The sequence below is a fragment of the Dermochelys coriacea genome, chromosome 16 (genome assembly GCF_009764565.3).
Source record: "Dermochelys coriacea isolate rDerCor1 chromosome 16, rDerCor1.pri.v4, whole genome shotgun sequence".
NCBI lineage: Eukaryota > Metazoa > Chordata > Testudines > Dermochelyidae > Dermochelys > Dermochelys coriacea.
In genome coordinates, this window is record NC_050083.1 from 12,835,715 (window position 1) to 12,857,319 (window position 21,605).

General features: G+C 44.7%; 1 protein-coding gene across 2 annotated transcripts in view; it reads left to right on the forward strand.

Moving 5' to 3' along the window:
• The window catches only part of CIZ1 (CDKN1A interacting zinc finger protein 1), a 24,682-nt gene continuing 3,077 nt past the window's right edge, over positions 1-21,605 (forward strand). Inside the window, exons 1-15 of one of the 2 annotated variants that reach the window (XM_038374473.2) lie at positions 1-600; positions 883-1,001; positions 3,693-3,808; positions 6,464-6,630; positions 7,853-7,988; positions 9,152-9,212; positions 12,105-12,184; positions 12,874-12,953; positions 14,938-15,120; positions 15,496-15,626; positions 16,442-16,526; positions 17,201-17,314; positions 17,676-17,861; positions 18,660-18,729; positions 19,882-20,003. In XM_038374473.2, coding sequence (XP_038230401.1) covers positions 910-1,001; positions 3,693-3,808; positions 6,464-6,630; positions 7,853-7,988; positions 9,152-9,212; positions 12,105-12,184; positions 12,874-12,953; positions 14,938-15,120; positions 15,496-15,626; positions 16,442-16,526; positions 17,201-17,314; positions 17,676-17,861; positions 18,660-18,729; positions 19,882-20,003 — 1,623 coding nt within the window. In that variant the 5' untranslated portion in view covers positions 1-600; positions 883-909. The remainder of the gene's footprint in view (positions 601-882; positions 1,002-3,692; positions 3,809-6,463; positions 6,631-7,852; positions 7,989-9,151; positions 9,213-12,104; positions 12,185-12,873; positions 12,954-14,937; positions 15,121-15,495; positions 15,627-16,441; positions 16,527-17,200; positions 17,315-17,675; positions 17,862-18,659; positions 18,730-19,881; positions 20,004-21,605) is intronic. The other variant, XM_043498632.1, reaches the window with a different exon arrangement.

Here is a 21,605-nt window from a genome sequence, read left to right on the forward strand (position 1 = left end):
ACAACCAATTGACCGTGAGTGCTAGGGATTTTCCATTTCCTCAGTGAGACAGTTACCATCTGCAGCAGATACCAAGGATTCCCCTGGACCGTAAAAAAAAAAAAAAAAGATGTTGGCTACCATCTACTTCCCCCTTTAGCAGATTACTCAATTCGCCTAGCCACAGCCCCTGAACAGATGGTGCCCAGCCCTGCTTGTGTGCAAGGGACCTACTTCTAATTGTGGACTGTGTGGAGGACAAGGAGAAGGAAGCAGAGGTGTCCCGCCCTGGGGCGATTTCCATGAGACTCCAGGAAGATGGGGAAGGCGATACTAAGTGTCCCACTGAAACACGCAGCAAAATCCCTCGTTCCTAGTGGGCGAAGAAAAAGGAAGAAAAAGGAATCCCCCAGCTGAAGGAGGAAGGCGAAGAGGTGCAGCGGCTCCTCCAGGCCTACAGAAGGAGCTGACTCGACAGCGAGTGCTGCTCTCCGGCTTCCTCTCTCCGCTGGTTCGGTGCGGCGAGGAGAAGCCCGAGCGAGCCGCCAGGCAGATCGGCGGCAGGTGGTGATTGTTCCGTGCAATAAGATGGAGGCTGTTGGTCAAGAAACGTAAACTCAGGTGGGTTGCCGCGGGGGTCCCGGTGCCCCGGGCAGGGGCTTGATGCAGACCCGAGCAGGGGGCTCGCAGGCGCCCCTGGAGGGGGGATTTGTAGGGGGTGGGGTCTGGAAGGTCCCTCCCAGGCTGCTGCTTGCGGTGACCCCGGGGGCGGCCCTCCGATGAGTGAATGGATGGGCAGCGGGTCGCGGCTCGGCGGCTGCTCCGAGCTGGAGACGCAGAAGCTCGCTTCCCCCCCCCCCCCCCCCGCGGGTGCCTCCCTCATTCTCCTGCGTTTTGTCCCAGGCTCGCTCGGCGTGGGGCTCCCCAGACATGTTCAACCAGCAGCAGTTCCAGCTGCTGCAGCTCCAGCACCTCCTCCAGCAGCAGCAGCAGCAACAGCACCCGTCGCAACAGGGAGGCCGGTAAGCGCGACTCATCGGGGCCGGGGACCGCGGGCCTGTGCCTGGGGACCGTCCCCAGGAAAGCCTGAGCGTGGCTGGTGTCGTGCCTGCCTGCCTGGCCTGCTCTCCCCCCCGCCCCCCGCCACCTCTTCGGGGCGGGGGCGGCCCGGGCACCGCCGCTGGCGGAGGCGGCTGCATGTGGGCAGAGGGATCCGTACAGGGGCTACGGGCCTGAGGGAGAGGGATCTGTGCCAGGGCTAAAGGGGCCCGCTGGGAGGAAGGGAAGGGATCAGTGCAGGGGTGTGAGGGCCCTGGGGAGGTGGAGTTAGGGAGATCGGTGTAGAGGTTTAGGAGCCTGGGTGGCGCGAAGGGGATCTGTGCGTGGAGTATAAGGGCCCAGGACGGGGCGGGGAGCTGGGCCACGAATTGTCTCCGTTTCTCTTAGTGAATCTGGCAGCTGAAGAGGCTCCTCTGTCTGCATGCTCTGGGAAAGGGCTCCAGAAGCTGCAACAGCAATAAAGGGTCTGCCCAGCCCTTGGGTGGGGATCAGGGCACTGCCCAGAACACTCGTCCTTAGCTCTGTACCGAGGGGGCAGTGGGCAAAGGAAGCCTCCTGCTTGGTGCAGCTCCTCCAAATCTGGCATTGCACCAGACAGTTATCAAATACTACAGTTTGAATGTCAAAAGGCTTCTTCCCTCCCTTGCAACAGATGGGGCACTGCCCTATTAAAAAGCTCTGTGTCTATAGTATTTTTTAAGGTGCTTGTCACCTTGGTATTTCTCTGATCCCATCATCCTAGTACCTGAAAGTAAGTAAAACATAATCATGTGGAACAGATCATATAAAACAAAATTCTGTAGAGTCAAAGTGTCCAAATTTAAATCAATAAAAGGTGGACGGACAACAATCCAACTAGAAAAACTGATTGTTGTTTAAAAGTGGGGAATCTAGAGGAAAATGTTACCTGTTACAGCTTACATAAAAGTCCTACTAAACCTTTTAAACAGGAGCATGGATTTTACTATATTACCACGCTCCCAACTCCCTTTTGGTTAAAACATTTTGTTTTATTATGTGTATATTATTATTTAGTTAGTGTAAGGATGGAATTTATTGAATTCAGTTTGAACATGTGTAAGGTGTCATTCAAGTGATGTTTGTGTATAAGCACAAATATTTGTGCAATTGCACCCCATGCTGTTAAGGGTGTGACTTTGTATTTGATTTGGATTAAAAGACAAATCGAGACACCTGTCTGCCAGACACAAGCAATAAAGAGGACAATAAAGAGTGAAACTGCTCACGTAACACGTAAGAGAGAAGACAATAGTTCTAGTCAAGGAAATTTGCCCACTATGACCAGAGATAGAAGATATACTACAGAAACAGTTAAATAATGCATTTAGGTGCTACTGTTCTTGTCTAAAACTTTATGCAGCAGGCATTCAAGGCTAAAGGGGGGGAATGTAAGGAGGAAAAGAAGTTCCTTGGCTACTAAATCACAATCACTATTGCATCAGTATGATGAGATGTTATTGAGGTATGCTTGGAAACCTCTCTTACAAAGGTAATATAAGAGAAAAAAGGGTGAGAAAGTATTTAAATTTCTCTTCAAATAAATATAAATGACTCACAATACTGCAAATATCTGTCATTATTAAAAGGTGACCCACTATACTGAGCATATCGGTCTATTTATTCAAATGGTCTCCTAATAAAAAAGTATTTTAAGTGGGGTGGCTTGGGCTGAGGAAGATGTTGTACAGAAGTAAATTTCACACCTGAAGGGCTTTCACAGCGACTCTTTGACTTGCCAACCTAAGATGTGATGGTGTATGATGTCAGCACTTGTGCCCACCAGCATAAGGCTTGTCTGATATAATCAAGCCTTTCTCCTTTAAGAGCTTTAAAAGCCAGCACTGAATAGGCTCCCCCCCCGCAAAAAAAACCCCTGCTTTTCCTTCATAATATTTATAGCATCTTTAGGAGTGGGGTAAGTAAATAAATATTGGCTCATAAATTATGGTAGTGGGGTTGAGAGCAGTGCAATGAGACTTATTTTTGGAGCATGTAAGAATCATGTAGGGTAATGTATGGCAGTTTCTTCAATCCCCTGAACCAGACTGACACTTCGCTGCTCAACCCCATTCCCAGGATATCCCTACTCCTCTCATCTTTTCCTTCTAGCCCATACTTTAAATATGAAAGTCATAGTTTACTGCCACTCTTCCCAATACTCACATTTAGGTGCAACTGCACCCATATGGACAGCCTCTGGGTGGGAGTAGTGGATTTTGAGTAGTGTCCTAGGATGATGAAAATGTTTTAAAAATCAAGTGGAGTTGTTCCATGCAGGCAGCTGATTGCTAGCTGAATTTGTCTGTAGACCTGCAGTCCCTTACTGAACTTCCTTAAGCTATGTCATTACCCTTTATGTGTGTGTGGTGTTGAGAGGTTCTGTCTCTTAAACCTAGCAAAGTTGCAGACCTAAGATTTTGTAATGGACAATCCCTCACCACTGGGTGCTCCAGGAGGATGGAAGAACGGGGATACAATCTTAATGTATACAATGGTGTTTTAATGCAAACGCATCAGTATTGCTTTTGTCCTTTGCTCCTTGTGTTGTGCTTGTAAGAGACAACAAGAGCGAATTTAAAGGTTACATTTTTCTACAGGAAGCTTTTTTTAGGGTTTGATCCCTTCTTTTCCAGGGGTTTGCCACCACCTCAACAGCAACAGATGCTGAGCTTACGGGCAACGAATCAAGCATCGCTCCTCAATGCCAATCCAATGCTTCAGCGAACTCTGCTCATGCAACAGATGCAAGGTACTGTCATTGTTGGAGATGCTCATTGCACTTAGTCAGCCCTTCACCCCTCACTTAACCTGAGAGAGAAGTCCATAGAATGGATATTGCATGTCTAAGCATCAGAGTCCTCTATGCTTTGGGATTCTATTTCTCTGCACTGTTATTTTTCAAATTTGCCCCAATCGAAATCTCAGAGGCGCTTCAGTTGTTGCTCCCAAGCAGTTGAGAAATTGGATTTTCAACATTTGATATGGAAGTTGTGACTTCACAATGGGAATCTTCCAGGTGGTTTAGACTGTAAAGGTAGATGGTGGTAAAACTCTCTCTTTTTTACAAGCCTAAGGCAAATTAAAATGTTTCTGTGAATATATTAAACAGCAATCATAATTTTTGTTTGGATTTAAATAGTCACTTGCGTTGTCTGTGAACCCGAACAAATGTGTTGCAGAAAGTGTAACTAATTAGGTGGTCTTTTTTCCAAGCTCAGTGAAGAGAAGTGGAAAAAGAAAGGGCATAGAAGTGAAAAGTAAATTTTTAAGAAAAAGCTTTGTGGCATATTGCTTGCTTGGAGTAAGTCACTGTTTCTTCCATCGTCTGGTTCCCAGGTAGATTGATTTTTGTCCATAGTCTGATAAGTTTTCAAGACCATTTTACAAGGCTGCCCCAATAATAGTTGTTGTTTAATGTAAGGTGTTAGAAAGGCAGGTAAGGAACTTTTTTTTTATTTTTGTATTTTCTTTTATTTTTAACCAGCCAGTCCCATTTTGACAAAGAAAAAGGTACCTGGGTTAATTTGAATGATCACTTAACTTAAAACTAGACCAGGGATGATTCTTGTTTATGAAGGTTTATTCTGCATATTGTTATCATGCCCTTTGTTCTCCCTTGCCTAATTAATAAGCATGCTCTCATATGACCCCAGTGGCCATCTAGAGATCTTTGTTTGGCTGAGGAAAGCTGAGGCAGTAAGGGAAAACTCTAATCCAAAGTTAGTGCTGATTTTAAAGTTTCTTATGTATGCTTGTATGATGAAAAGAGCTTGGGATCAGCAAAAATATGAAAGAAGGATGACTGATAAATATGATGTTAGGTAGTAGCATGGCTTTTCTGTAAAGGTGAAGATTTTATTGACAAATTGTATTTAAAATAGAAATATGTCCAATGATCTGAAACAAACTCTATATGCCACTTGAACAAGGTGTTTTAGTGATCAGTCTAATGAACTGAGGTGGAGTATTATCCCCACCTTATTAGCAAGCTGGAACTAGTATCTATGATTTCCATTTTTGACATTCTGCATTGTCTTATGTTCAAATGTGTAATAAAGACCATACTGAACAATACAACTATACTTGTGAGCTGAATTTTTGTGGTCACTTACAGGTTTGGATTACATGTGAGAATATCTGATGCCCAGGTATTTCAGTGCCTGAGAAACATCAGAATAAATAATTCAGTGGAAGCCTATGGTTTCATCAATGGAAGTGGGGAAAGAACAAATGCCCTTCTGAGTCTAAATGGATGTGCAGTTCTTATAAAAGTGCTAAATATGAACAGAAGGCCATTTCTTCAAATAGATTTCTGTTAAAAATTGAGATATCTCTCCTTACAAGAAGAGATCTTCTTTTTTACAGCATAATTGACAAGTAATTAAAATCTGTGGGAATTCCTTGTTGTGTTGCAGCCTTTATATATTATACCAGGGTCATCTGGTGCTTATAGCATGTTGCTGAGTGTCAGAACTCCTAGGTTCAACTCTTGACTCTGCCACTGACTTATTGTGTGGCCTTTGGCTAGTCACTTACGTAAAATGTGAGCTCTGATTTTGGATGTCCATCTTTAGACAGCTGCAGCCTGGTTTTCACAGGTGCTGAGCACCCAGAGCTCAAATTGACCGGCTTCAGTGGGAGCTATGGATCTTTGGTACCTGTGAAAATCAAGCAGTTGATATTCTAAAGATTGGCAGTCAAAATTAGAGGCTACTTCTAAAACTTTGGCTCTAAAGTCTATGTCTCTGCTTCCTTAGCTGTAAAATGGGAATGGCAAGGCTTCCCTTCACTGTAAAGCATTGATACTTACCTAATAGTTTATAAAGCACTTTCAGGTGAATGCTCTGCTGAAAAGAACTGTTCAAAAGACAAAACAGTATGATAGAAAATGGTAGCATCTTAAGTATCTGGGTTTAGTTTATCATTTTGAGCTTGCATGATAAATTTGGTGGCAGAGAGGCCTATGAAATCTCTTGTTTAAAAAGTAAAATGTTGTTTTTAATGAAATGCTCCAATCGCTGCTGCTGGTCTGTCCCCCCCCCCCAAAAAAAAAAAAGCATCCAGATCACAGTTTGAACTGAGAGCTGCACAAGCTGTGGGATGAATTTCCCTCTTCTACAAAGAATCTTTGCAAAAACAAGATCTTGTCTGTCTTTAACCATGGGTGACAGTGTGTTTTGAATCAAATAATCACTCCAATGAGCTTAGCTTGCGTAACAATTATAAACAGTTGAGTGGTCTAACACATCCCCACATGGCAGCAATGATGGAGTGAGATCCATTCCCTATGGAAAGGGAGGTTGAGTTCTCTAAGCTCTGCCCTCGCCGCTGTCATGCTTGGGGGTTTGCTGTCTCGTGAACCCACCCTACATGGCAGTGATATATTGTATGTTTGCATTTGTAGGAAACTTACGAGGATTTAACATGACAGCCCCAGCTCTGCAACAGTTTTTCCCTCAGGCTACAAGACATTCCCTTTTGGGGCCTCCACCTGTCGGGGTCTCATTAAAGCCCGCACAGCTGGGCTTCCCAGGCCTTCCATTCCAGCGGCAGAATCGGATATTTCGTAAGGTGAGCTTGTGATTTTCAGATCTTTAGAGACTAGCTCTCATTTGTTGTTGGCTGGTGCCTGCTAAGATGATTGCCCTTATTGTACAGGGGGCACTAAAGAGAAATTCAGGAGGATTAGAATGAAAAAAGAATCATTTTAGTACCAGATTGCTGACGTAGAAGCTCTTTGGTCAAACCAACCCATTTCCAGAGATCCCAGTTGTACTGGTAGGGAGTTCCCTATCCTCTTCCAGTAGACCCCTCCTGTCATAGGATACCAGGATTCATTTGATTAGTTCTACGTAAATAGCAAAATAAGAACCTTTAGAAATATCTACCTCAAAGTAATTACAACACAGTGTGTGAAATCCTGGCTCAACTGAAGCCTGAGAGCTTTGCCATTGACTTCAGTGGGTCCAGGATTTCACTCCGTCTTTTCTCTAGTAAAAACCTCATGGCTGAACTCCTGGAAACTGGCCTGAAATATGAAAAATAGAGCAGAAGGTTGGGAGTCCTTGGCTCTATTCCCAGCTGTGTGCTGACTCGCTGTGACCATCAACAAGTCACCTAATCTCTCTCTGCCTCCATTTTTCCACCTGTAAAATTAGGATAATACCTGCTTATAGGGATGTTGTGAAGTTTAATTGATGAAAGTTTTATAAAGCCTTTTAGGATTCTCAGTGAAAGGTATTACAAGATTGTAAAGTACTACTAATCCCCAGCTCCTCTTCCTTTTGAATCCATTCCCCAGGTCTGAATTCAGATTTGTCTGAGAATCTGCTGAAGATGATCTCTTTTAACTGGCCAGGATTTCTCCTCTGTTTCAGCCTCAGGTTTTGTGTTGCCTAGTTCAGTGCCATTTTAACTGGAACTTCTGTCTTAGACCAGTGTTCTCGTTGAGTCCTGCCCAGAGAGAAAAGGAAGAGTAGTTATTTGGGGCTCTTCTTCCTTCCAGCCCATGCAGGTTTTGCATGGGCCTTTCTGAAATACCCTGGACCTGCCACAGCTTCCATTAAAATCCTGGAGATGTGTCAGTGGGTGCCTGCAGTCTGGAATCCATGTAGAGAACTCTGTTCATCCACTTTCAGTTGCTTACAGGTGGAGAGTCTTAGACAAACCCTAAGGCTCTCTTGTATTGGAATTTCTGCTCTGGTCCTATAATAAAACCTCTGGAGCTTTGGGAGATGTGCTGAGTTTTGAGAAAGAGAAAAGAGCTGGGTCTGAGACTCCTTGCTAATTGCAGGATTACCAGAGGGGCCCTGACAAGAAGCGAGAACTGGATCAGGCATCCTCATCTCAGACACAAGGAGTTGATGAGAAAATTGAAATTCCAGAGGGTATCCAGGCTGGGTCAGAACAGAACAACTCCTCACCCACAGGTAAGAGGGTCCTGTAATGAAACAGAATCTTCTGAGCATGCTCAAGAAACCTCTTTAGGATATTGATGCAGCAAAAAACGGGAGATGGCGTTAGTCTCTTGTTAGCAGCTTACCGCAAGAGAGGATTTCTGGAAGATGAACGTATCTGGCTTAGCCTCCAGTCAGAGGCCCCTGCACTGGGCTTCATTTCTGCCATTAGTTAGGTGTTTTGATTTTGCAAACCAGCTCCATATCTCTTGTTTAATCAGGTGGAAGCTGTATGCATTACTGAGATGATGTACGTGATGTACCTCCTGTGGAGCCGGAGGAACGTTCCTTGTTGCATTACAGCACTCTCATGATATAATCCCCTTCATCTTTTCCCCACTGGTGCCTGTTTCAGATAAGGTTACTTGTTCCTTTGCCTGTCTAGTAAGTCACTTTGGTATAGAAGAACCTCTGAGTCGGATGAGAAAAGGAAATAATTTTGGAACAATAGCTGTAATGCTGCCTTACCAGTATTGAACTCCGCATGGCAGCCATAGACTAAAACTTGTATGAGATGGAACCCACTTGCAACCAATATGTTAAAGAAACAGACTTGTTTAATAGGATGCTTGTTTCCATTTTGATACCTGGAATCTTACTGGGACTGGGGCACCATTGTGCTAGGCACTCTACAAACACGTGAAGATATGGGCCCTGCCTCGAAGAGCTTACAATCTAAGAACACACAAATTATAGTGTATCCCCATGAATGCCTCATAAAGGAATGATTTTTCCAGTTCAAATGCAGTGTAAATCTGATATTGATTACAGGGACACTGAGCAGCTTGACAGGTCTAACTATTGACCTTAATGTATAGTATTGGATTTTTGTGGTGTGGGCTCTTGTCCCCTTGGTATTGGACTAAGACCCAAACAACCATTGGCTAGTAATAAGTTCATATCTCTACTTCGTGGTCAGGCTTACAGCAGTAACCTCTACAGATAAAACTCCATCTCCCAGGTCATTACTAATCTCTTGAGTTAGCGATCCATTTCCACCCTTCTCAAAGCCAGAACTGGCCAAGTGCTTTTATAGTTGTCTTATCTGCTTTAAAGTACTATATCTGACATAGGCCATTTGGTAAGAGATCAAATCAGATGTTCTGCTAAGTTAATGTCTATCTTTATCCCTGCAGAACCAAAAATGCCAGCAGAATCTATCCTGGACATGGAGCCTGCAGCAAAGAGACTGAAGAGGTAATTTCCACTGAAAAGGCCATAGAATGCTTGTCTGTTTTTGTTGGTGTTCCATTGCTATATTCTCAGTAAAATGGAGCACTACAATGCCAGCCTGACTTCTGGCATTTGGGGGGGAATATTTCTGGTGCTCAGGGTGACTCAAAAAACCTCAAGGCACTTGCTAAGTCCAAGGATGCTGCAAGTGGCACAGCCATGAAGATGATGAATAGAGAGACGGATCAATGAACCGTGTCTTGACAGGATACAAAGATGACCCTTCCTGAGCCCTTCTGTTGCCTGGATCCATATATTAATTGGGTATAAATAAACACAGGCAACTGATGTTATTTGAATGAAGGTGGAGGGGACTGACACACAATAGAAAGGCCCATCTTGCAAATTCTCTGCTCCCTGCTCAGCTGCTGACTGCTGAACCAGGAACCATGCAATGTCATATCGCCATCTGGTGGGAAAAGTATGGAACACAGTTCAGCAAGTAAAAAGAAAAGGAGTACTTGTGGCACCTTAGAGACTAACACATTTATTAGAGCATAAGCTTTCGTGCGCTACAACTCACTTCATTGGATACATTCGATGAAGTGAGCTGTAGCTCACGAAAGCTTATGCTCTAATAAATGTTAGTCTCTAAGGTGCCACAAGTACTCCTTTTCTTTTTGCGAATACAGACTAACACAGCTGCTACTCTGAAACCGGTCTGTTCAGCAAGTAGTCTGTGCTGTTCTAAACGGTATTCTGCTCAGACCTGTTGCTGTTATACATCTATGGGACAAGGGGAGTGAATAAGAATTATTATACATTGATTTGATAACTTTTCTTCCAAAGTGAATTAATTTGCAAAATCCCTTTTCTGTTCAAGTGCATTAGAAGCTCCCTAATGTGCACTAGCGATGAAGAGTGAGGACTCCTGCAACCTAATCTGTTCTCTGCTACCAATTTTGCTTTGTGGGCCATGGGCAAATCTCTTCGCTTCTCTGTGCATGTTTCCTCATCCATAGATTAGACATTAACACAGATCTCTGTGGCGGGTGTTGTAGGATTGAATTGATGTTTATGCTGCACTTTGATCATGTAAAGTGTTTATAGAAATGCAAAATATTATTCCATGTTTGAGGCTGCATTGTGAATTAGCAAGACAATGAGTAAATGCAATTAAAACAAAGGGTAACTCCTTACACCATATACTTTGTTCATCCGTTTGCCAAATTTAGTTTGGTTTTAATTATGCTGATAATTTGCAGTGTATATTAATCAGTGTTTTGTAGCATAAATTGAATAAAGTTAAGTCTCAGTGATAGGAGACCTTGCTGCAGTGACTCTAAGTCTTTACTGAGCAGTGGCTAGAGACTACCAGATTTAGTGTCTGTCTTATGTATGTAACTGAATCCATGGATTAACTTTAGAGTGTTTTTATTTATCTGAGAGTGATGATTATCTGAGAATTTATCTAATACCTGATGATGAAACTCTGGATCAAATGAAGTTTACTGTTCTAAACCTCCCTTTCAAAACTCTGAACCGCACCTCCTGCGAATATTTCTGCTCGTTTCTTATCGCTTCCCACCTCTCCCCTTCTCTGCCAGTGATGCCACCCTCATGCTCCCTCATTTCGTTCTCCCACTTTTGCCTTCATGCCTTCTGCCCTGTCCATATGCCTGGAGCAACTTCCTTATCCCAATCCAACAGGCAGCCACCCTTTTTCATTCGACTCGTTGAAATCCCATGTCCTCCCACAAGAGCTGTAAATGGTAACAAGTATCAATATAATGCTGCCTCCTCAGTTTCAAAAAGTGACACCTTCTCCTCTAAGTCTCTGATCTTAGAGACCCTGAGGAGCTGTCTCTCTCCATCCATGTGTCGAGGGGGTTTGAGCACATTGTCAACACTTGCCAAATAACGATAATACAAGCCACTCTTGTTTTGCCCTTGTCTGCATTGTCAAAATCTTGCTGTGTATTTATAGCTGTGTAACCCAGTTACTTTATCACTTATCAGTCTGCTAAATTATGGAGTGTGTGTTTAAATCCTAATGCAGAGTGCACGCTGTTACTGAGTTTGGAGCGCTGAAGTGTGTCACAGGTGGGCATGTAGGTCTGGCCTGGAAAGAAGGACATATTTAAAACCTAGCTGAAAATTCTGAGTGCTGACATATAATCAGAAAGAAATCCGCTTTATCGGATCATTCTGCAGATCAGTCACTCATTCTTAGCAATCCCCTCAGGAGCCTGTTTCCACTCCTTAAATCAGACCAATGGCAATAATGAAACACAAAGCCAGCTCCTATTAGCAGAGTTTGGTATTTAGAGCTATTGACCTACTGATTATCCACTGCAATCAAATGCAAAATACATCAGGAAAATATTCAACGAAACTAAAATCTTAGTGAGACAGAACTCCTGAAAACCCCTGCTTGGCTACCAAGAAGGTCTCCTCCTGACCTCAGTTTTAACCTTCCCCTAGCCCTAGAACAGGTGCGTGTTGCAGTTGTCCTGGAGATCACCAACCAAGGCAGGAAATGAATCCCAGAACCGCTTAGTATGAATAACCTCCAGGCAGTCCTCTCCCTACCCTTCTATCAGGTTAGGACAGTTATTCCTGAACAATTGATTCAAGATCTTTTGGCTGGCTTTTAAACATACAGTTGATATTTGTGTGTATGCTATGGAGCCCTTCCTTGTTCTGTTTTGCTGGAGGATCACCAGAAATACCATTTGCAACCGTAAAATATTATCAATTTGTTTTTGAGATTTCATATTTTTGCTTGATTATTAAGAACGCTGTAGATTGAACTCCTTGGCTTGTGGTGTAAACATCACCTTGTGTATTGACTTGAGCCTCTCCATCTTCCTGGCTTTGGACATGGGAGGTAATCTTGTTCTCCTTTTCTTAAAGTGTGGAAGAAGTGCCCATACAAGAGGATGCTGCAGGCAGCCAGGAAGCAAAGGAATTGAGCATGGAAACCCAGGCAGATGGTAAGGGGTTATCATGACAGATGTGAGCCATGGAGTCCCCAACCTGATGGTGGACTTGTATGGATGTGTAGGTTCCCTCCTGCTAGAGATACGTGTAACATGTGAGGTACATCGACACTTCATCTGGAAGATGTAATTCCCAGCCTGGGTACACATAAATGCTAATACACTAAAAATAACTGGGCTACCTATCCGAATATAACCCTGTCTTAGATAGTAGGCATGTACTTGGGTGGCTAGCCTGATCCTCTGCTCCACACACCTCTACAGCCCCACTCCTATTTTAGCACGCTGTCTGGAGCAGATCGGATGTGTGTGTATGTCTGCCAGAGCTGGGAATTACCAGCTTCACTTACACTTACCAGGTTCAGTGTAGGATACCCTGAATATTTTCAAAAACGCACTCCAAGGATGAAAAGTGAAGGAAGAATAATACAACACCCTAAGAATATGCCCCAGTAGCTATCCTTCTTCCAGTTAAATTAGGGGCTTCCAGATTGTTTTGTACAGTGTGATGAATTTTCATGTTGTGCAAGGACTTTCTCTAAGAAAACCAGGTTGAGGCCCTGTGAAACTAGGGTAATATCCGTGTACAGGGGTGATGTAAGCTTCCTGACTTCATGCATCTGTTTCTTGGTTTTCTATCATAGTTTAGCTTTAATCCAGCTAAAGGGTCTTTCTGTTTTTAGGACCAAACAGTGTGAGGGAGAATACAACTGAAGATGCCTCCAAGGAGAGAAGCTTCTCTGAGGAACTGAAAGCTCCAGAGGTAGGTAGGCAGGTCCTTAGCATAAAGGGACAATGTGCTCAGAATGTCTCCCTGCCCCCAAAGAGTTGGTTTTACCCAGATCTCCATTGTAATTGTAAATCAAGTGGCACCTGGCTCTGGAGTTAATATCAGTGGCCCAGGTGTGTCATTGTGCTGTTGTAGGAAGCTTCTATGCAGGGTCTGCCTTTGATTAAATTACAGCAGATTGTGGCAGTGTTTTAATTGTTGTAAATCTACACCCCTGTTAAAAGCTTGGAAGCTATACAGTATTGCCCTCACGCTGACCATTGGAGTTATGACTAATTTTAAATAATTTCATACTAATCTGGAAGGATGGCAGGCTTTTGTGTGTGGATTTTTTTTCTTTTTTTCAAATTTTGCATTAAAGATTGATTAATTGCTCTTAAATGTCTGAGTTTCCCAAGAGGCACTTCTCTCAGCCCAGTCTGGGAAGGGGAACAGCCGTCCCCATCAGGCAGATCTGTTTGAGGCTGTAGAATCACTGAGGATAAACATGAAAGTTTAGAAATTGGTAGATTGTGAGGGATGCTGTTAAAGCAGATGGAGAGCATGCCTTCCTTTCCCTATCATTCCTGGGAAGTGAGTTGAAGGTTGGCAGCTACCTTATGGTTTGAAATTACAGCAGGAGGGAGAGGCTAGCTGGGTCTTGGCACTCCAGAAAGTAGACTGGAGAGAAGCAGGGCAAGGTATAACACTATTGGAACCAGCAGGGAAATGCACCTGCGGACTGGGAGCCTGTGCAAATAGTTAGTTTAATCATAAAACAACACCTAAAGGCCTGTTTGTATTCCAGGCCAGATCTGAAATGTCCGACTCTGCCAGTGCGTGGCTGTCTGCCACGGTTAGTGACATCTGTGTTCCAATGTGGGGGTGTTTCTTTTTGTATGTGGACAGGACAATATGCTTGCAGAACTGTGTTAAGGAATTGCATTACAGCCTAGATCATTACGGGGAGTGCTGAACAGCCTGTAGTGGGGAAGCACAAGCTGCGTGTGTCCCCCAGCTGGCACTGTGGAGCTCTGCAGTCACCAATAACTGGATCAGTCTATAATGTCTCCAGGGTCCACTAAGAACTGTGAGCATAGAAATATACATTAGCCTGGGAGTGACTCTGTGTTGGAAGATCCAGCAACTAATTTAATTAATAATAAAAGTGATTGTGGACGAAGCACAGTGATGGTAACACTGTGTGTGTACATAAGTAGGGCCCTCCGAAATTCTCAGCCATGAAAAACGCGTCATGGACCATGAAATCTGGTCTTTTGTGTGCTTTTATCCTATACTATACAGATTTCATAGGGGAGACCAGTGTTTCTCAAATTGGGGATCCTGACCCAAAAGGGAGTTCCGGGGGGGTCACAAGGTTATTTTAGGGGGGTTGCAATATTGCCACCCTTACTTCTGCACTGCCTTCAGAGCTGGGTGGCTGGAGAGCAGCAGTTGTTGGCCAGATACCCAGCCCAGAAGGCAGCATCGCTGCCAGCAGCAGTAGCACAGAAGGAAGGGTGGCAATACCATACCAGGCCATCCTTATTTCTGCACTGCTGCTGGCGGCGGCTCTGCTTCAGAGCTGGGCTCCCAGCCAGCAACCGCTGCTTTCCAGCTTCCCCGCTGTGAAGACAGTACTGCCACCAGCAGCAGCGCAGAAGTAAGGGTAGCAGTACAACAACCTCCCACCTACAATAACCTTGCGACTCCCCCCCCCCCCCCCCCAACTCCTTTTTGGGTCAGGACCCTACAATTACAATACCTGAAATTTCAGATTTAAATAGTTGAAATTGACCAAAATGGCCCTGAATTTGGTAGGGCCCTATACATAAAACTTGAAATGACATGAGATTGACTGACTGAAATTCAAATGCATTTTTTCAGGTGCTATGAAAATTGTATTAACCCTTTATTCATCTGAAGCCCCTAAAGATCCCATCTAGATAAACTCTCTTGACTTTTTTCATTCTGGCAGGTGCTGAGTTCGGGGGGCTCGTTGAAAGTGACCATCCAGCAGAGCAGTGAGAGCAGAGCTATCAGCACCACAGCCCTGAAGCCAGGACAGTGGACCTGTGAGCTGGGCACAGCTGATAACAGTCCTGAGTCTGTCCTTAAATTCTTCTGTTACATCTGCAAGACCAACTGCTGCAACCAGCAGGTATAAACACTGGAGTCTGTCTGGGCCTGGGGGCCAAGAGAAGGAATTGCATGGCCAGGGGCTTGTGGTAAAAATGTTGCACCATGAGACATGTTTTCAAGGCATCAGTCACTACGGTGACAAGAGGCCGAGAAAAGTCTATAAATAAAGAAACAAAATAAACCACTCCTCCAAAGAGCTTGCAAGCTAACATCCTAAAGCTCCAGTGCTGGCTAATCCACAGGTAGCCATGCTCTTAAGCTTTTAAACTTTCCAAATATTATAGATCAGTAGAGGGAATGGAATTGAATTGACCAGCTGTGTTGAGTTTGTTTTTTTTTTTTTTTGTTTTTTTTAATTTTGAGTCCATCTAAATGGATTTTCTCCTTTTGTTAGAATTTCCAATCCCACATGGCTGGAATTCAGCACCAGCAGCGACTTGGAGAGATTCAACACATGAGTAATGTCTGCTTTGTCTCACTGCTGCCCATGGTGAAGGAGCAGACGTTGATGGCTAAGAAAGATGGGTATGTGTCAGTATGCTGGAGGCGGAGGGTAAAGAGGGCTGATCCCAGCTAGGTCAGTACCTAGATATTGCAGTTCTTGAAACTTTAGAAATACCTTTGTGTCCCTACTGGCCTTAAAATATCACCCCAAAAACCAACATTGCAAAGCACAAGTCTGTAAAAACAGATTAAAATTGATACAAGTAAAACTGTCACTTCCTCATTTGTTCTCAGAATGTACATAAAGAGGGGAAGAAAAACCCCAAAGCAGTAAAAACAGCATTCACTTTCTATGTTTAGTCAGTGTTTTGTGAAAAGAGACCTGATCAGACATGGACAGGGTAGGTGTCTCTATATGGCTGGCCTTTAATAGAGTACATGTCACAGCATATATCGGATCTCCGATACTGTCTAATAGAAATGCTCAAGACACTTCAGCTGGGACCTTCTTGCCAGCAGTCCCTAGTTCTGAACACAGGGTGGCAGGGCTTTGAGTTGAAGGCCCTTGACTTTAGAACTTGCCTCTGCATTGATCCCACCCAGCCAGTGTGTGTCAGTGTTCAGGGTAAAGTTCAAGGTCCATCTGTTCTTTTAGGCCTTAACCCCAGCAGGTAGCCCCCTTAGGGGAAAATTTATTCATTTGCTTCCTATTATGTAGCTATACTGTCACACTGTAGTTTTTAATGCAGATCATCAGCCTATGGACACTTGTGATGGGTGCATTTTTATAGACTGAATTAAACCAAACCAGCTAAAGGTGGAGGAGATGGCGCAGAACTGCAAAAACAGTGGGGAACACAAGGGAGTCTCTTACTGTGCCATTCTTCTCACCACAGAGAGACCCAGCAACGATGGTGTAACACCTGCCAGATACACTTTACAGGGGATCTAATCAAACATCGTAGGACTCAAGAACATAAGGTAACAAATTACTGCCCTGATTTACAAAGGAGGGGGTCGAGTGATAAGACGTTCAGTTGTCCTTGGAGGGAGGGGAGTAAGATGGAGGGAATACGCTGGGGCATTGCACTGTGGTGATGAGGATATTTCTAGGTGGATCTCTTTATGCATCTAGTCTTTTTGGGCTCCTGCACACCGGTGCTGGTGGAACTCCTGGGTGTCATGCTGAGCAAATTGGCACTGACTAGCAGCATGTTTTGTTTTCCAATTATTACTACTACAGGCCCTGTAAACTCTGTCCAGCCAGAGGTATGGTAGCAGCATGGCTCTTTCCTCGATCATTTTCAACTGCGTGGGAAATTTTAGGTAGGCAGGCAGGCTATAATTACCCAAGCTGGAGTCTGGTCAGGACACTAGTGTTAACTACCCCATCTCGTATGACAAGTGCCATGAGATCTTTCAAGACCATGAGCGATCAGAGCCTTTCTGCGTTGCTCTCCCCACACATTTGCCACCTCTTGGGCATGTGGAAGCGTGTATGCCAGGATGCCCCCTCTCCTGCTGTAGGAAGGTGGCCTGACTGTCCTAGATTCACAGTCATGATTTTGAGACAGAAGTTGTTTTAAATTAAGCTTAATTGAAACAAAGTAGTGCCTGTCTTAACCAATCAGATCTTCTCATCCCTCTTTGCTCAGCTGGCCAAACGCGCTCTCCGTCCCTTTTGCACTGTCTGCAGCCGCCACTTCAAGACCCCTCGGAAGTTTGTAGAGCACATGAAGTCCCCTGAGCATAAGCAGAAGGCCAAGGAGGTAATGAGAACTGGATTGGGGGGAAGCACTGCTGGGTTACAGAAGTGGCTGTGCTTGGGAGGAGTATGCATATGTCCTACTTGTCTCAAACCAGTGAAGTGATGCATCATTTTTCCTATCGAGTGGTTCCTCTCCTCCTTGGCTGCATTCTAATACCACTTGAAGGAACAGACTATAATTGAGCACTGTATGTGTGACTGGGAGCATGATGGCCTTCTTGCTTTCTAGAAATGCCATCTGCTTGTCCCAGAATGTGTCAGTCCCAGTCTCCACCGGGAGTCCTATTCAGTCCTCCTAATTATGTGAGTGCCTGAAGTTAGCAATCTAGTCTGGTCTGATCTTTCCTCTCTGTGTCTGGCAGGTGAGGCTGGGTGAGAAGGAGCTATGTGGGCCAGAAGACTCAGAGGAGCTAATCACAGTTGATGCTGTTGGCTGTTTTGAAGATGACGAGGAGGAGGAGGAGGAGGAGGAGGAGGAGGAAGGAATTGGTGAAGAGGAAGGTTCTGAGGTGGTGCAGACAGAGAACGAAGATCTTGTCACCAAGCAGGTACACAGTGATAACAGAAATGGAAGGCTGTATTATATGAGCATCTGAGTTGGATCCTAATGGCTCAGTCAGTCAGGGCCAGTTGAGCTCGGGGCATTCTGGAGGCTTATCTACTCCATTCCCAGAGCAGAGGACAAGATGGGGACTATCTAAGATGCTTTGAGATCTGATTTTTTGCTTTTTGGCAAAGAGTGGGAGGATCTTTGATCACCATTAGTGATGCAGGGGAGCCCTTACATGTGCAAGAAGATATCCTGGCTACCTTGACAAGGGAGGCAAGACATTTTAGACTTCACTCTCAACCATTCTGCTTTAGCTGATCAATTAGCAGCTTTGCTCCTGTTCCTAACTGGACCCCACAGATGGATACATCTTGGCAAGTGTTCTCCAGAGGAAATAGCTCTCTGCTTCAAGAACAATTAAAAATGGGAAGGACACAGTTGAGGTAGCTCAGGCCTTAAATACAAGGTGCTTTTTAACCCTGCTAATGAAATGTTCTCCTGATAGTTGGACTTTGTGTCTGTCTGGATTTAATCTGTCCCATACACTATGCTGTTAATGTAACCTGTGCAGCATGGAGTAAATAGTGACACAATTAAGGGGTGTATTTTACAGTAGGAAGGGGAAAATAGGAAACAAAAGCCCCTTCCTGCCATGTTAGACCTCAGCTTTGCCCCCAGGCTCATTGGAAAGGTTAAAGGTGTATGAGGGGAGCTGAGCAATGGATGCAGCACCAGTAGACAGTCCTTGGAGGCTGGGTACCCATGCACTGACATGGTCTCTTGATATCTCGTTCAGGTTGGGCTGAAGGAAAAGTCTCCGGAGGACTGTGAAGGAAATGAGAGATACTGTCCAGATACCCCCTATGGTAAGCAAATCCAGACAAGCAGTGTGCCCAAGAATGCCTTCTGGGGTCAGGGGCTGCCATTGTATGGAGGGTAGGCCTCCGTGCAAGAGCTGGTTGCCAGCAGTAAGCAGCACTCTCTCTAGTGTCCATGTCAGACCAGTGAAGGTTAGCGGATTCTGGAAAATGGATGAAGTTTGATCATCTGACTTGTAAGTGTAAGTCATGTGCTGTTTGTCAAAGCTGTAAATGGGTTTTGCATGTGCCTCTTGCCCTTCAAGAGGTGGGGTTGAGAACCCTTGACCTCATCCAGGAGAACTGAACAACTGTGGAGTGGGGAAGGAGCCAGTGCAAAAGGGTGAAGTGCTGAACAAGCCATGTAGAAAGCAGAGTTACTAGATCAGGGATGCCCCAAAGAGGAGCTCAAGTGCCCCATTCAGAACATTCCCGAGAACTGATGCCTCAGTAGAGATGCTTCTCTCCTGCATTGAAGAGCCAGGTCAGCACACCGTGACTTTACAAAGGAGATTGAACTGCATGCCTTTCTTCTGTAGTCTTTGGCACTAACACTCTAGACTAGTATCTGATCAGAACAGACAAGTCGCTGACCTCGGGTGCAGCGCTGCCTCCAGAACATTTTTTTGTGCTCTCTCTAGTCACCACCCTAATCTCTCTAAGTAGCTCAGATTTTGGTTTCTAAAATTTTCCCAGCCAGTTGCGCATTGTGGCAAAGACACGGGGGCGTATGCACTAGCAGAAGCTGCTCTGTGCACAGGGAGAGCTCTGTTTACACCCGTTTTCCACATTGCTGTAACCTTCCACTATCATGTGGCAGATGGAATAACGATTAATGCTGTGAATGTTCTCTGTGTTTCTCTCACGTGCCTGCTGTCTTCCGCTTGGATTGAGCCCATTGCTGCTGGTCATATGGTCTCTGTAGTTTTCCATTGTATTTTTTTTATGCTGTGTAGTTTCTTTTCTTTGGCAATCCGATCTCTCTCTGAATATCAGCCCACAGCTGTACTGTGGTAAAATGAGATATTCAGCAAGCGATCTTGAAAAATCCGCAATTAACAGAAGCAAAACTCTCCTTTTTAATTTCCCCTTTAACATTCTTATTGTTTTGGAGTTCCGTTCAATGTGATCTGTGATTTCCATTCCCCTCCCATTTTGCAGGCCTGGATTTTCTGGTCCCCGTCGCAGGTTACCTCTGCAGGCTGTGTCACAAATTCTACCATAGTGACTCCGCTGCCCGGGTCACACACTGCAAGTCCCTGATGCATTTTGAGAACTTTCAGGTTAGACCCCTTTGGCAATTGCATGGCCTGGCATTTGTCACCCTCTGTGTCTTCTCTATTCCTTCAGCACCTTCCTGTTGTCATCAGTGTCCATCACAGTGTCTGTCATGCCACAGCTTTCAACTGATATGCTCTCTGCTTGTCTTCAACTTCCCTTGTAGATCAGACACCGTTCTGCTCCTGCTTTCTTACTACTGCTAATGTCCGCCATTACCCATTCTCAGCTGGAAATCCTCCATCTCCCCAGCAAATGTTGGATCTGTTCACTGAACCTGTGAAATGGAATCTCTGATTCAGCCTGGGACTTTCCTGGTCCCTTAGCGAGTACAAATAGCTGGTGGGGAACTAGACAAGAAGAAGCTGCTCCTTTTAAAGAGAGCAGGAAATGATACCCATCTGTCTAGGTGAAGCTTTAGTGTCTGTAATGCTGGAAATAGGCCCTGACACTCAAATTGCATATAGGTAACATCTATACAGGGGACAGGTAGTTGGAAACTAATCTTTAAAATGGTAGAAATGAAATTCTAGGCCAGTTCTAGAAGATGGAGAACTCCAATTTGTAAGCTTGAGAGTTCAGTTGGTCAGCAGGGAGCAACTTGGGAGCTTCTGGTAGCTTGTTTGGAGGTTCTTCACTGGCACAGAGTTCAGCCAGTTAATGCTGTTCCTCTGCTGTATCCAGTCCACACACAGAAGATACAAGAATGGCCCTTGCCTTCAGCTGTAAACTCCTGCACTACCTCTTGCAAATTTTGATGGCTGGACCAGAGTTTGCCACCTTCATTCTAGGCTTGGATTTCAGGGAGGGCAGTAATCAGATTTTGTGACCATCAGGCTGCTCTTGAGGCACGGTAGTGTTTTTCGTTACCCTTTCAGTGACCATTTCCTGAGTCCTATGTATGGAAGTGGCATTCCCTGACTCCTGGGATGAGGGTAATTCCAATTTGCATTTCCTCTGCTGGTTTGGGCCAAGGCCTGCTTCAGCAAAAAAAAAAAAATCCCATTTCTCCTCCCAATGTGTATTTATAGTTTCTTCATGGTGTGTCCTGTGGACCTTTTTTGCTAGTCTTCCGACAGGTTAACCTTTGAGCATGGCAAAGGAGTTAACAGTCCCCTGGCTATCCCTGTTACCTTTACCAAGAGCTGGGGGAAACAGTGTCCCATGTGCGCTGGCAGTTCTTAATCTTTGCAGCAGGTGAAGCTGGGTCACCCATTCCCTGGACAGATCACTTCCAGAATGAAAGAATCAGTCCCCCTTGTCCCTGTTTTGCTTCAGTAAGTTACTCAGATCAATGTAGTTACATTCCCTCTTTCAGCTTCTTAAAAACGAGTTAGCATAGCAGCAGGGAGTGTTCCTCCCCTCCACCTTTAGAACCAGGGGAGATGGTACTGTTTCCACCCATTGGGGTACCAGGAAGGAAGTTGTCTAGTAGTTAGGGGACTAGGAGTCAGTTTTACTCTTGTCTGGCAGTGAGTTGCTGTGTTACTTCAGGGAGGTCACTTAGCCTCTCCATACCTATCTGTAAAATAGTGAGGATTGCCTCAAGGGCTACCATGAGGGTTAATTCATTGATATTTCATGAAGTGATTGGAAATAGCTGACTC